Source organism: Pseudophryne corroboree, chromosome 4 (assembly GCF_028390025.1).
Source record: "Pseudophryne corroboree isolate aPseCor3 chromosome 4, aPseCor3.hap2, whole genome shotgun sequence".
NCBI lineage: Eukaryota > Metazoa > Chordata > Amphibia > Anura > Myobatrachidae > Pseudophryne > Pseudophryne corroboree.
Genome location: NC_086447.1, coordinates 129,682,623 through 129,695,342, shown reverse-complemented (window position 1 = coordinate 129,695,342; position 12,720 = coordinate 129,682,623). Strand labels below are relative to the sequence as shown.

Below are 12,720 nucleotides of genomic sequence, written 5' to 3'. Positions count from 1 at the left end.
CTTTACCAGAGATTTTGACTAACTTTTCCAGCGATTTTGGCTATGGGCGATTTTAGCTAACTCATTTAAGCAAGGGGATGCTTTTTCTTTTCCAGCAGCGATAGCGACCTGGCAGGGACGCGCATCGCTATTGCTGGCTGTGTACACATGGAGACATATGCACTAACTTTCTGAGCGATTTTGACTATATAGTCAAAATCGCTCAGTTATATCGCTCCGTGTGTATGGACCTTTAGTCTTGTGTGGACCACAAGAAAAAAAACAGAGTCTTATGCAATTTTCCTCCTGCTCTTCAAGGGCAGACGGGCACATAGTGAGGGTGCCTCTCCTCTATATAATAATAATAACAACAACAACAATACCACATATTAGTGTGAGCTGACAGCTGTTTTATTCCCCCTCATATATAACTGTGTGTTCCCCTCTCCCCTATATAATAATAATAATAATAATAATAATAATAATAATACTACTACCATATATCAGTGTGTGCCAGGGGCTGTTATTCCCCCTCATATATAACTGTGCAGTCCCCTCTCCTCTATATAATAATAATAATAATAATACCATAATAATACCATATATCAGTGTGTGCCAGGAGCTGTTATTCCCCCTCATATATAACTGTCCAGTCTCCTCTCCCCTATATAATAATAATACCATATATCAGTGTGTGCCAGGGGCTGTTATTCCCCCTCATATATAACTGTGCAGTCCCCTCTCCCCTATATAATAATAATAATAATAATACCATATATCAGTTTGTGCCAGGAGCTGTTATTCCCCCTCATATATAACTGTGCAGTCCCCTCTCCCCTATATAATAATAAAACCATATATCAGTGTGTGCCAGGGGCTGTTATTCCCCCTCATATATAACTGTGCGGTCTCCTCTCCCCTATATAATAATAATAATAATATCAAAATAATACCATATTTCAGTGTGTGCCAGGAGCTGTTATTCCCACTCATATATAACTGTGCGGTCCCCTCTCCCCTATATAATAATAATACCACATATCAGTGTGTGCCAGGGGCTGTTATTCCCCCTCATATATAACTGTGCGGTCCCCTCTCCCCTATATAATAATCATACTAAGTCTACCACATATCAGTGTGTGCCAGGGGCTGTTATTCCCACTCATATATAACTGTGCGGTCCCCTCTCCCCTATATAATAATAATACCATATATCAGTGTGTGCCAGGAGCTGTAATTCCCCCTCATATATAACTGTGCGGTCCCCTCTCCCCTATATAATAATAATACTACCACATATCAGTGTGTGCCAGGGGCTGTTATTCCCACTCATATATAACTGTGCAGTCCCCTCTCCCCTATATAATAATAATACTACCATATTTCATTGTGTGCCAGGAGCTGTTATTCCCCCTCATATATAACTGTGCGGTCTCCTCTCCCCTATATAATAATAATACTACCACATATCAGTGTGTGCCAGGGGCTGTTATTCCCCCTCATATATAACTGTGCGGTCCCCTCTCCCCTATATAATAATAATACTACCACATATCAGTGTGTGCCAGGGGCTGTTATTTCCACTCATATATAACTGTGCAGTCCCCTCTCCCCTATATAATAATAATACTACCATATTTCATTGTGTGCCAGGAGCTGTTATTCCCCCTCATATATAACTGTGCAGTCCCCTCTCCCCTGTATAATAATAATACCATATATCAGTGTGTGCCAGGAGCTGTTATTCCCCCTCATATATAACTGTCCAGTCTCCTCTCCCCTATATAATAATAATACCATATATCAGTGTGTGCCAGGGGCTGTTATTCCCCCTCATATATAACTGTGCGGTCCCCTCTCCCCTATGTAATAATAATACCATATATCAGTGCAGGGCCGGTGCTAGGGTGTTCGGCGCCCCCCTGCAAACTATAAATTTGCGCCCTCCCATATTCCTTTGGCGCGTGCCGGGAAAAGGGGTGTGGTCTCATAAGTAAGGGGCATGGCCACACAGTAGTACCCCCATTTAAAATTACGCCACAATGTAGCACAATCTTATTAATCTTATACGTAATGCCCCACCCGTAGTAGTAGCGTCCTTATACGTAATGCCCCACCCGTAGTAGTAGCGTCCTTATATGTAATGCACCCCAGTAGTAGTAGCATCCTTATACATAATGACCCCCCCAGTAGTAGTAGCATCCTTATACATAATGCCCCCCGAGTAGTAGTAGCATTCTTATACATAATGCACCCACAGTAGTAGTAGCGTCCTTATACGTAGTGCACCCCCAGTAGTAGACGCGTCCTTATACGTAATACCCCCCAGTAGTAGTAGCGTCCTTATACGTAATGCCCTTCCGGTAATAGTAGCGTCCTTGTACATAATGCCCCCCCAGCAGTGGCGTCATGAGGGGGGTGCGGGGGGTGCGGCCCGCACCCACCTGTCACCCTTAAATGGGGTGTCACCAGAACAGGCCTCCCGCTGCCCCGCAAACCTTTTTTTTCCTCTCCTGCGTTTCTGCCCTCCACTGAAAAGGTCCGGAGATGCCGGGGGCGTGTCCTGCGGTGGCCGTCCAGGACCTGCCGTGCATTCGTTGTACTGGCGGCCTGGGCTTCAGGGCCACCCGCAGCCGCTCTTTGTATTTACGCTGCAGACTGCGGGACTCGGGAGGCACACAAGGAGGAAGGCAGAGAGAATCGTCCCCAGCTACAGCGATGACTCATCCCCCAGCAGCATCAGGAAGTGCTGGTGAGTCATCATGCTGCATGTCAGAGAGGAGCCAGGACTGTGCGGAGGGAAGGAAGGAGGCTCTTCTGCTATCGTAAGTAATTACTGGGGGAGCTGGGAGCACTAGCAGGAAGTTCTGGATAGGGGATCAGGAGCCCAGTAAGAAACATAAGGGAGGGGAGGGGGGGGGGGCTGGGGGTTTGTTGGGGGTTCTCTGTAAACATAATAAAGACGAGGGGGTCACTATAGGAAAAATGTAAGCAAGGGCGGAAACTATAGGCAACACACAGATAAGGGGGTAACTTTAGGGAATATGCGGACAGAGGAGGTCACTACAGGGCATACTGTGTACACACTAGGGGTGTCACTACAGGGTTGATGCTAGATTCAAGTGGCCTAAGGGACCTTTTACGTCAGGGGTAGGAGGCACGACACAAGGGGGAGGAGCTAGGCCAGCGGGATAGGTCCTCAACTATCCACGCCACCAACTATTACCTTCAGTAATCAGGTGGCGAGCGGAGCGGGCCACCGAGCCCGAAGCGTGGCGAGCGAAGCAAGCCCGTGAGGGTACTTATCTGGTACCCTGTTTGGCCGTAGCCCCTCTCCCTGGTGACGTGTCTCCTCCCCTAGTGACGTCAGAAGGTCCCTTCTCCCACTCCGATTTAGAACCAACCGTCACTACAGGGCATACTGTGTGCAGACAAGGGGGAGTTAGAGGGCATACTGTGTGCAAACAAGGGGGAGTCAGAGGGCATACTGTGTGCAAACAAGGGGGAGTCAGAGGGCATACTGTGTGCAAACAAGGGGGAGTCAGAGGGCATACTGTGTGCAAACAAGGGGGGGTCATTGCAGGGAGTATGCCGAGAATTGGTCACTATGTGGAATATTTACACATGGGAGGTCACTACGGGGAATATGCAGAAAAGGGGTCACTGCGGGGAATATGCAGAAAAGGGATCACTGGGGGAATATGCAGAAAAGGGGTCACTACAGGGATTATGCAGACAAGGGGTCACAACGGGGAATATGCAGACAAGGAGTCGCTACGGGGATTATGCAGACAAAGGGTCACTGCGGGGAATATGCAGACAAAGGGTCACTGCGGGGAATATGCAGACAAGGGGTCACTACAGGGATTATGCAGACAAGGGGTCACTACGGGGATTATGCAGACTAGGGGTCACTACGGGGATTATGCAGAAAAGGTCACTGTGGGGAGTATACAGAAAAGGGGTCACTGCGGGGATTATGCAGAAAAGGGGCCACTACGGGGATTATGCAGACAAGGGGTCACTGCGGGGAATATGCAGGCAAGGGGTCACTGCGGGGAATATGCAGGCAAGGGGTCACTGCGGGGAATATGCAGGCAAGGGGTCACTACGGGGAGTATACAGAAAAGGGGTCACTGCAGGGATTATGCAGACAAGTGGTCACTACGGGGAATCTGCAGACAAAGGGTCACTGCGGGGAATATGCAGAAAAGGGGTCACTACGGGGATTATGCAGACAAAGGGTCACTGCGGGGAATATGCAGAAAAGGGGTCACTGCGGGGATTATGCAGAAAAGGGGTCACTACGGGGATTATGCAGACAAGGGGTCACTGCGGGGAATATGCAGGCAAGGGGTCACTGCGGGGAATATGCAGGCAAGGGGTCACTGCGGGGAATATGCAGGCAAGGGGTCACTACGGGGAGTATACAGAAAAGGGGTCACTGCAGGGATTATGCAGACAAGTGGTCACTACGGGGAATCTGCAGACAAAGGGTCACTGCGGGGAATATGCAGAAAAGGGGTCACTACGGGGATTATGCAGACAAGGGGTCACTGCGGGGAATATGCAGAAAAGGGGTCACTGCGGGGATTATGCAGAAAAGGGGTCACTACGGGGATTATGCAGACAAGGGGTCACTGCGGGGAATATGCAGGCAAGGGGTCACTACGGGGAGTATACAGAAAAGGGGTCACTGCAGGGATTATGCAGACAAGTGGTCACTACGGGGAATATGCAGACAAAGGGTCACTGCGGGGAATATGCAGAAAAGGGGTCACTACGGGGATTATGCAGACAAGGGGTCACTACGGGGAATATGCAGACAAGGGGTCACTGCGGGGAATATGCAGAAAAGGGGTCACTATGGGGATTATGCAGACAAGGGGTCACTGCGGGGAATATGCAGGCAAGGGGTCACTGCGGGGAATATGCAGGCAAGGGGTCACTGCGGGGATTGTGCAGAAAAGGGGTCACTGCGGGGAATATGCAGACAAGGGGTCACTACGGGGAATATGCGGACAAGGGGGTCACTACGGAATATGCAGATAAGGGGGTCACTACAGGGAACATGGGGACAAGGGGGTCACTACAGGGAATATGCGAACAGAGGTGGTCACTATACAGAAAATGCAGGCATGGGGGTGTTATACAGAAAATACAAGAGGGGACACAACACAGGAAACCTTTTTAAGGGGCAAAATGTTTTTTATTTGCCCTTGGCACCATTGACCCTTGTTATCCTTCTGGGTAGCAGAATTTTTATTTTGCATCCTCTCTGAATCTCATCATACCGCACACTTATTTGTATGAACAGCAATTATTAGGGCACCGATATGTGAATGCGGGATTGATACTTGCCGCTTTATATGAATGGCACCTCTTGCGTATTCATGTAGTAAAAATATTCTGATACTTAGGAGTTTATATTTTCTGCAACATATTAACAGACAATACGACGGATATACCTATATGTGAAATCGTTGTATGGGCTGCTATACAATGTTTTCTGACAGCTTTATTGCTCTGGACTTATATCATCAGTGTGTTTATACAGTATGTAAAGGTGGAGTGACACATGACATGACCCGTCAACGGCACGCGGCGCATTCTGCTAACACAATCTCCCTGAAACTATTTTTCAAAAGCAGGCAAGTATGCACCAAAAAGAGCTGCACCCCCGCACCCCCATCCCATCCACATCCGCAGCGGCACCCACATTCACTCCCGGCATCAAGGCCCCGCACCCTCGCCGATTTCAAAAGACTGGTTCAAAGTAAATCAGACAGTTGCCTGACCTGCCTATGTACAACGCCACGGGGTCTGTACTGCTGCAATCTCTATGGATGCCGGGTGCTATACGTCACTCCCGATGACGTCATCGCATACGTCGGCACCGCAGGCAATTCTGGGAGGAGCTCGAGTCGAGTGCTGTGCAGTGTGCAGCGTTACCAGAGAGGGAGGACCTAGCTATACTACAGTGAGTGAAGTGACTGTGCGGACCTCATTGTCTCTACTTCCCTGGCTGGCTGTGAGCTGTTTCAGCTGCCAGAAAGTGTGTTTGTGATCTAATGTTAGTATTTACAGTTTACTATTACAGTGTTATTTTTTTTGACTAAGTTAATAAAATATGTTTGCAGATTTGATATAGTAGCGGTCATAGGCGGACCAGAGACACGCCAAAGGCCACCACTGCCGCCCGCTGTCTTCTTCGCACCCACGCCCACTGCCTCCTGCTCCGCACTGCCGCCCCCCACAGCACAGCCTCCTCCGCACCGTCGCCCACAGCCTCCGCACCGACAGCCACAGCCTCCTCATCCGCCGCCGACCACAGCCAACTCTGCACCACTGCTGACCACAACCTCCTCATCCTCCACGCCTCCAATCACCACATCCTCCACACCACCGCTGCTGATTGGGTAATTTTACACTGCTGCCTTTCTCTCTCCCTTCTGTATGCCCTTGCTGACCCTCTCTCTGTCACTCTCCCTGTCCCTATGTCCCTGCTGTCATTCTCCCTGTCCCTATGTCCCTGCTGTCATTCTCCCTGTCCCTATGTCCCTGCTGTCATTCTCCCTGTCCCTATGTCCCTGCTGTCATTCTCCCTGTCCCTATGTCCCTGCTGTCATTCTCCCTGTCCCTATGTCCCTGCTGTCATTCTCCCTGTCCCTGCTGTCACTCTCCCTGTCCCTATGTCCCTGCTTTCACTCTCCCTGTCACTGTCCCTATGTCCCTGCTTTCACTCTCCCTGTCACTGTCTCTCTCCCTGTCCCAATGTCTCTGATGTCTCTCTCCCTGTCCCAATGTCTCTGATGTCACTCTCCCTGTCCCAATGTCTCTGATGTCACTCTCCCTGTCCCTATGTCTCTGATGTCACTCTCCCTGTCCCTATGTCTCTGATGTCACTCTCCCTGTCCCTATGTCTCTGATGTCACTCTCCCTGTCCCTATGTCCCTTCTGTCATTCTCCCTGTCCCTATGTCCCTGCTTTCACTCTCCCTGTCAATGAATTGTGGCTCATTCCGTGTGGCATAATGTGAATTGGTTCATTCCGTGTGAATTTTGGTTCATTCCGTGTGTAAAAATTTGAATTTAATCTCATACTGTATGGCAGGGATGGGGAACCTTTGGCCCTCCAGCTGTTGTTGAACTACACATCCCAGCATACCCTGCAACAGTTTTAGCATGGCCAAATTCCAAATGCTAAAGGCATGCTGGTATGTGTAGTTCAGCAACAGCTGGAGGGCTAAAGGTTCCCCATCCCTGCTGTATGGCATAATGTGAATTGTGTCTCATTCCATGTGAATTTTGGCTCATGCCATGTGACATAATGTGTAAGGAGCACCAGTACTAGATAGTATAGGGGTCCTACTATTGTGGTGCATAATGTGTATAAGGGGTATATGGTGTGGTACACTACACTTAAGCATGTCCCTAAGGCAGGCGAAGCAAAATCCCGGAAAACAGCCCAGTTATTGTCCGAAAACAGGGCTGTTGAAAACACACAGTTTTCACTGAACCTGTGTGTTTTTGGGAGAAAATTTACTTTTTGTACTTCAGGTCACCTAATTGGATAGCCCCCCAAAAAATATATCAAAGAAGCATCAGAGTTTCTTGCTCCCGATGTTTCTCCGTGTGTATTTGTATACTGACTTAGTTGCCTTATTAAGCTTCAGTTGCAGTTTTGCCAAAATAACAAAACTACAACTGCTATCTCTTGCATTCTTGAGGACGCCCAGCACAGGGCAAAGCCTCCCAGCATGCTATTGGCGGCCAGTGATATACTTGTCAAGAATACAATTGTGTTTGCATCACTGATTTAGGGTAACACGCCGCCATGTTTCCAATCGCAGCATCTGCGTGTGACATCACACGGCCGCCCCAAACCCATCTCCATTTATGATGCCATTCCCCCGCAATGCGGATTCGATAACCCCACAACGCCTTATCGCCACCCCCTGAACTCCCCTACCTGTCAAATCAGGCAGAGTCGTTTGCATATGTTGGATGCGATTGCATCTTACTTTGTGAGCACGCGCGGTATGGTCCATGGGGGGGTGACACCATCAGTTACCATACCGGGTGACACCAACCCTAGTGACGCCTCTGCCCCCCAGTAGTAGTAGCGTTCTTATACGTAGTGCACCCCAGTAGTAGTATCGTCCTTATACGTAATGCCCCCAGCCCCAGTAGTAGTAGCGTCCTTACACGTAATGGCCCCCCCAGTAGTAGTGTTGTTACACGTAATGCCCCCCTGTAGTAGTAGCGTCCTTATACGTAATGCCCCCCCAGTAGTGGCGTTTGGGAATCCCAGGAAGCTGAAGCAGCCTCGCTGGGTCTCCATCCAACTTTTGCTGTGAAGCAGACACTTACAATTCCACACAAACACACTTCACATATATACACACACATACACACCCACCATACACACAATTCACACATATATACACACACACACACACACACTTCTCTCTCACCCTCCACTTACCTAATCCAGTCTCCCTCTGTACAGCAGCCAGGTCCGTGTAGCTCCACCCCCTTAGGCCCGTTTAGCCACGCCCCCTATCGTCCCGTGTAGCTCCGCCCCCTTCTATCCCGTACTCGGCGGCGGCGCACACAGATGAGATGAGGGGAGGAGGCGTATCATGCTGCAGGTGCCCGCTGCCAGTGCCTGTCATACAGTGACAGACACAGCAGTGGCAGCAGCAGCAGGGGGGACAGGACGGCGCAGCAGGGAAGGGATGCAGAGTAGGGGAAGCGCCTATCCGTCCCAGCGCCTCCCTGCACTGCATCCCTTCGCTGAGCTGGTAGCGCCGGGCCTGTATCAGTGTGTGCCAGGAGCTGTTATTCCCCCTCATATATAACTGTGCGGTCCCCTCTCCCCTGTATAATAATAATAATACCATATATCAGTTTGTGCCAGGAGCTGTTATTCCCCCTCATATATAATACTCCTTTCACACCAGCCTATTTTCCCGGGTTGACTCAGGGAACAACCTGGGTGTAGCGCTGGTATGAAAGGGGCCCAGGGTAAAATCCCGGGAACCATGCCCCGACATTTCAACCCTGCTATATACCAGGGTTGTTCCCGGGATCTTCCTGGGATCCTGGACAGTGTGAATGGTGCAGGGACATGTCCTGCATTCCCGGGTTGCCTCTGCTGATGCTGATTGGCTATGCAGGGCAGCTTCCTGGTGTTGTGATTTTTCAGAGCCGTGCAGAGGCATCACACAGCGTGGAGGCAGGTACTTGTAAGCTCTGTGGCACAACAGACCCCTGCAGCACTTTTTAACCCCTGCAATACGCCACCATAACCGCCTGCCATAAAGTTTACTGTCGCAGAGTGTAACTATCTAGTGCAGGTGGGAGGAGGCCACAAACACGTACAATCACACCACTGATTTGTCTTATATGCCCTTTTTTCTGTCTTTTACTCCCCTTGCAGTATATACAGTTCCCAACAGGAAACGCAAAGTCACCAAAGTGGAGCTTGCTGCACGGGCAATGACCAAGGTGCTGGTTGAAGAACTACGCGACATGGACAACAACATGCAGCAACAGAAGGATACCCGCCAACTCCATTTTATAGAGGCAGAAAGAGAGCTGCAGCAATCCTTCATAATGCAGACAAAGGAACACCAAGAACGCATCTTGTGCGACTAGCAAGACCGGCAATTTCAGTTCCTGGAACGCATCTTGCCCCAAATTCAGGGTACCCATATGTACCCAGCTATCCAGGTCCCTCCTGTCCCCGAGCACAGTTACCCCAGAGGTCCCTACTATGACCCCCTAATCCATCATCTCCTGATTACAAAGTATATAGGCAATTGCCATAGGCAGTCTTTGCCCTGGACTGTGTATTTAACTTTGATAGTTTTGGGCTGTTATAAGGTCCCAATTTTCATGTTTGTGGGCGGGGGGGGGGGGGGGGGGGGGGGGGGGTTGGGTTTGGGGTGTTTTATATTAATGTGTTTGCTATGTGTTCCCCACATGTTATCATTTATTATTCTGTTGCTGTTATTCCCCCTCATATATAACTGTGCGGTCCCCTCTCCCCTATATAATAATAATAATAACACTACCATATATCAGTGTGTGCCAGGAGCTGTTATTCCCCCTCATATATAACTGTGTGGTCCCTTCTCCCCTATATAATAATAATACCATATTTCAGTGTGTGCCAGGAGCTGTTATTCCCCCTCATATATCACCACCGTCAGTTCCAGATACACATAATTGCTCCCACAGTGCCAGATAACACATATGCCCCCACGGTGCCAGATAACACATATGCCCCCTCGTTGCCAGATAACAAATATGCCTCAACAGTGAAAGATACACATGTTCCCCCAGCAGAAGTAGGTGAATTGGGTGTGACTCCGCACTAGTCCATAAAAAATCTGAAAATGATGTATAGATTTATAAGACAAATGTCCACGACACCCATAGATTGGGAATAGAACCTTAATAGAACCTGTGGCAAGTGCAGCTCGCCAGCGAGCCCGCAGCGTGGCGAGAGCAGGGAGCCCACCCCTCCCACCCCTCACCGGCATTCGGCAGCCGGGATCACGGCGTCGGGATGCTGATGACCAGGATACTGGCCGCCGGTAACCCATACACAACCCATTACTACAATATATGTCATAATTGCTGGAACCTGTGATCTGGAATCTGAACCCTGGGTGAGTCAGTTGAGTGAAGAAATCTAGGTGGTCTTATGAAAGTCCTATGCATGAAAGACACAATAATATATATTTATATATATATATATATATTATAAGGGCACGGTCGTGCCCTTATATTAAGGCTGAATCGAACAAACGGAATTCTCCCATAGGGAACTTCTGAGATGGGGGCATGGTGTTTGAGGGGCTACACCTCAAAACTGAAAACTGATTGGACGTACTGAGCTGAAATTTGGCATGGGCGTGTAGAATCGTCACCCGGTGCTGCATGCCAAATTTCAGGGCAAAATAATAAAAAATGAGGAATTGGGAGTAACCTAAAGTTCCAACTGTCAGTTTTTTTCTGTGACTTCCTTTGTGGCTTTTTGACACCGTTTTCCTATAGAGTGAATTAGATATTTTTTGGGAAGGCATAACTCCGGATAGAGGACGAATTAAGACTTGGGGTTTGTTTTACTAGATAGAGTATGCCCCAGTGTAGTGCCTTTTGGGGTTGTGGTTTTTCAGAAAGTTATAGGGTTTTTTTAATTAAGAGAAATATGCCCCATTATAGAGATAGGGCTTTTCAATTTGTTGCGGCTGCGCAGTGGCCGCCAGGAGAGCGAGCGAGAGTGAGTGAGGGAAGGGGTCTCGTGCAGGCTGAGGTTATAAAAGTAGCTGCTGGCGGCGGGAGGAGAGCCAGCGGTTCCTGGGTGTGTGCACCTGCGGTCCCTTACAGACTGCAGCGACCCATTAGGACTGTGGAGGAGAGGGGTAGCGGCATAGCAGCCGCAGGCTTACCGAAAGTGCTCACTACTGAGCAATATGGTCCCCTTACCCGAAGTGGGAGCCGCAGCGGGAGGAATAGCTGGAGTTGCGCCGCAGGAGAAAGTCAGAGGACATCCAGAAGAGACATCCGGTGCAGCGCTGACTCCTGACTGACAGCGCTTGCCTACTGAGCGGTGTGGTACCCCCACACCTGAAGCGGGTGCGGGAGCGGCAGCCGGAGAAGACAGCTGTGCTGCATGGAAGAAGTCAGGCAGCAGCAGCAGCAGCACCAGCGGGCTGAGGTGGGGAGGATCAGTATGGTCCCTTACGTGCGGCTCACATTCAGATCCATCCGGCTCCCTTCCCCTCCTCCCCTGCACCCTTAGCAGCCTGCCCCCACATCTCATTCACCCACCGCCGCAGACTCCTCCCCCACACGGTTATTATAATAAGGCCACCCCCCTACCCCCTTCCCTCCCTGCTGTGTGTCCAGCCACCCCCCCCCTCACCTGCTGTGTGTCCGGCCTACCCCCCCCCCTCACCTGCTGTGTGTCCAGCCGCCCCCCCCCTCACCTGCTGTGTGTCCAGCCCCCCCCCCTCACCTGCTGTGTGTCCGGCCTACCCCCCCCCCTCCCTGCTGTGTGTCCAGCCACCCCCCCCCTCACCTGCTGTGTGTCCGGCCTACCCCCCCCTGCTGTGTGTCCAGCCCCTCCCTGCTGTGTGTCCGGCCTACCCCCCCCCCCCTCCCTGCTGTTTGTCCGGCCTACCCCCCCCCTCCCCTGCTGCGTGTCCAGCCCCCCCCCTCACCTGCTGCGTGTCCAGCCCCCCCCCCTCACCTGCTGTGTGTCCAGCCCCCCCCCCTCACCTGCTGTGTGTCCAGCCCCCCCCTCACCTGCTGTGTGTCCAGCCCCCCCCCCTCACCTGCTGTGTGTCCAGCCCCCCCCCCTCACCTGCTGTGTGTCCAGCCCCCCCCCTCACCTGCTGTGTGTCCAGCCCCCCCCCTCACCTGCTGTGTGTCCAGCCCCCCCCCTCACCTACTGTGTGTCCAGCCCCCCCCCCTCACCTGCTGTGTGTCCAGCCACCCCCCCCTCCCCTGCTGTGTGTCCGGCCTACCCCCCCCCCCCCCTCCCTGCTGTTTGTCCGGCCACCCTCCCCTCCCCTGCTGTGTGTCCTGCCTACCCCCCCTCCCTGCTGTGTGTCCAGCCCCCCCCCCCTCACCTGCTGTGTGTCCAGCCACCCCCCCCCCCCTCACCTGCTGTGTGTCCGGCCTCCCCTCCCCTCCCCTGCTGTTTGTCTGGCCACCATCCCCT

General features: G+C 51.1%; 1 protein-coding gene across 1 annotated transcript in view; it reads left to right on the top strand.

Annotated features, from left to right (window-relative positions):
* LOC134911167 (homeobox protein Hox-A3-like) overlaps positions 1-9,887 on the top strand; it is a 47,287-nt gene extending 37,400 nt beyond the window's left edge. Inside the window, exons 3-4 of the mRNA XM_063919501.1 lie at positions 6,120-6,398; positions 9,424-9,887. Coding sequence (XP_063775571.1) covers positions 6,120-6,398; positions 9,424-9,502 — 358 coding nt within the window. The 3' untranslated portion in view covers positions 9,503-9,887. The remainder of the gene's footprint in view (positions 1-6,119; positions 6,399-9,423) is intronic.
* The last annotated feature ends 2,833 nt before the right edge of the window (positions 9,888-12,720 follow it).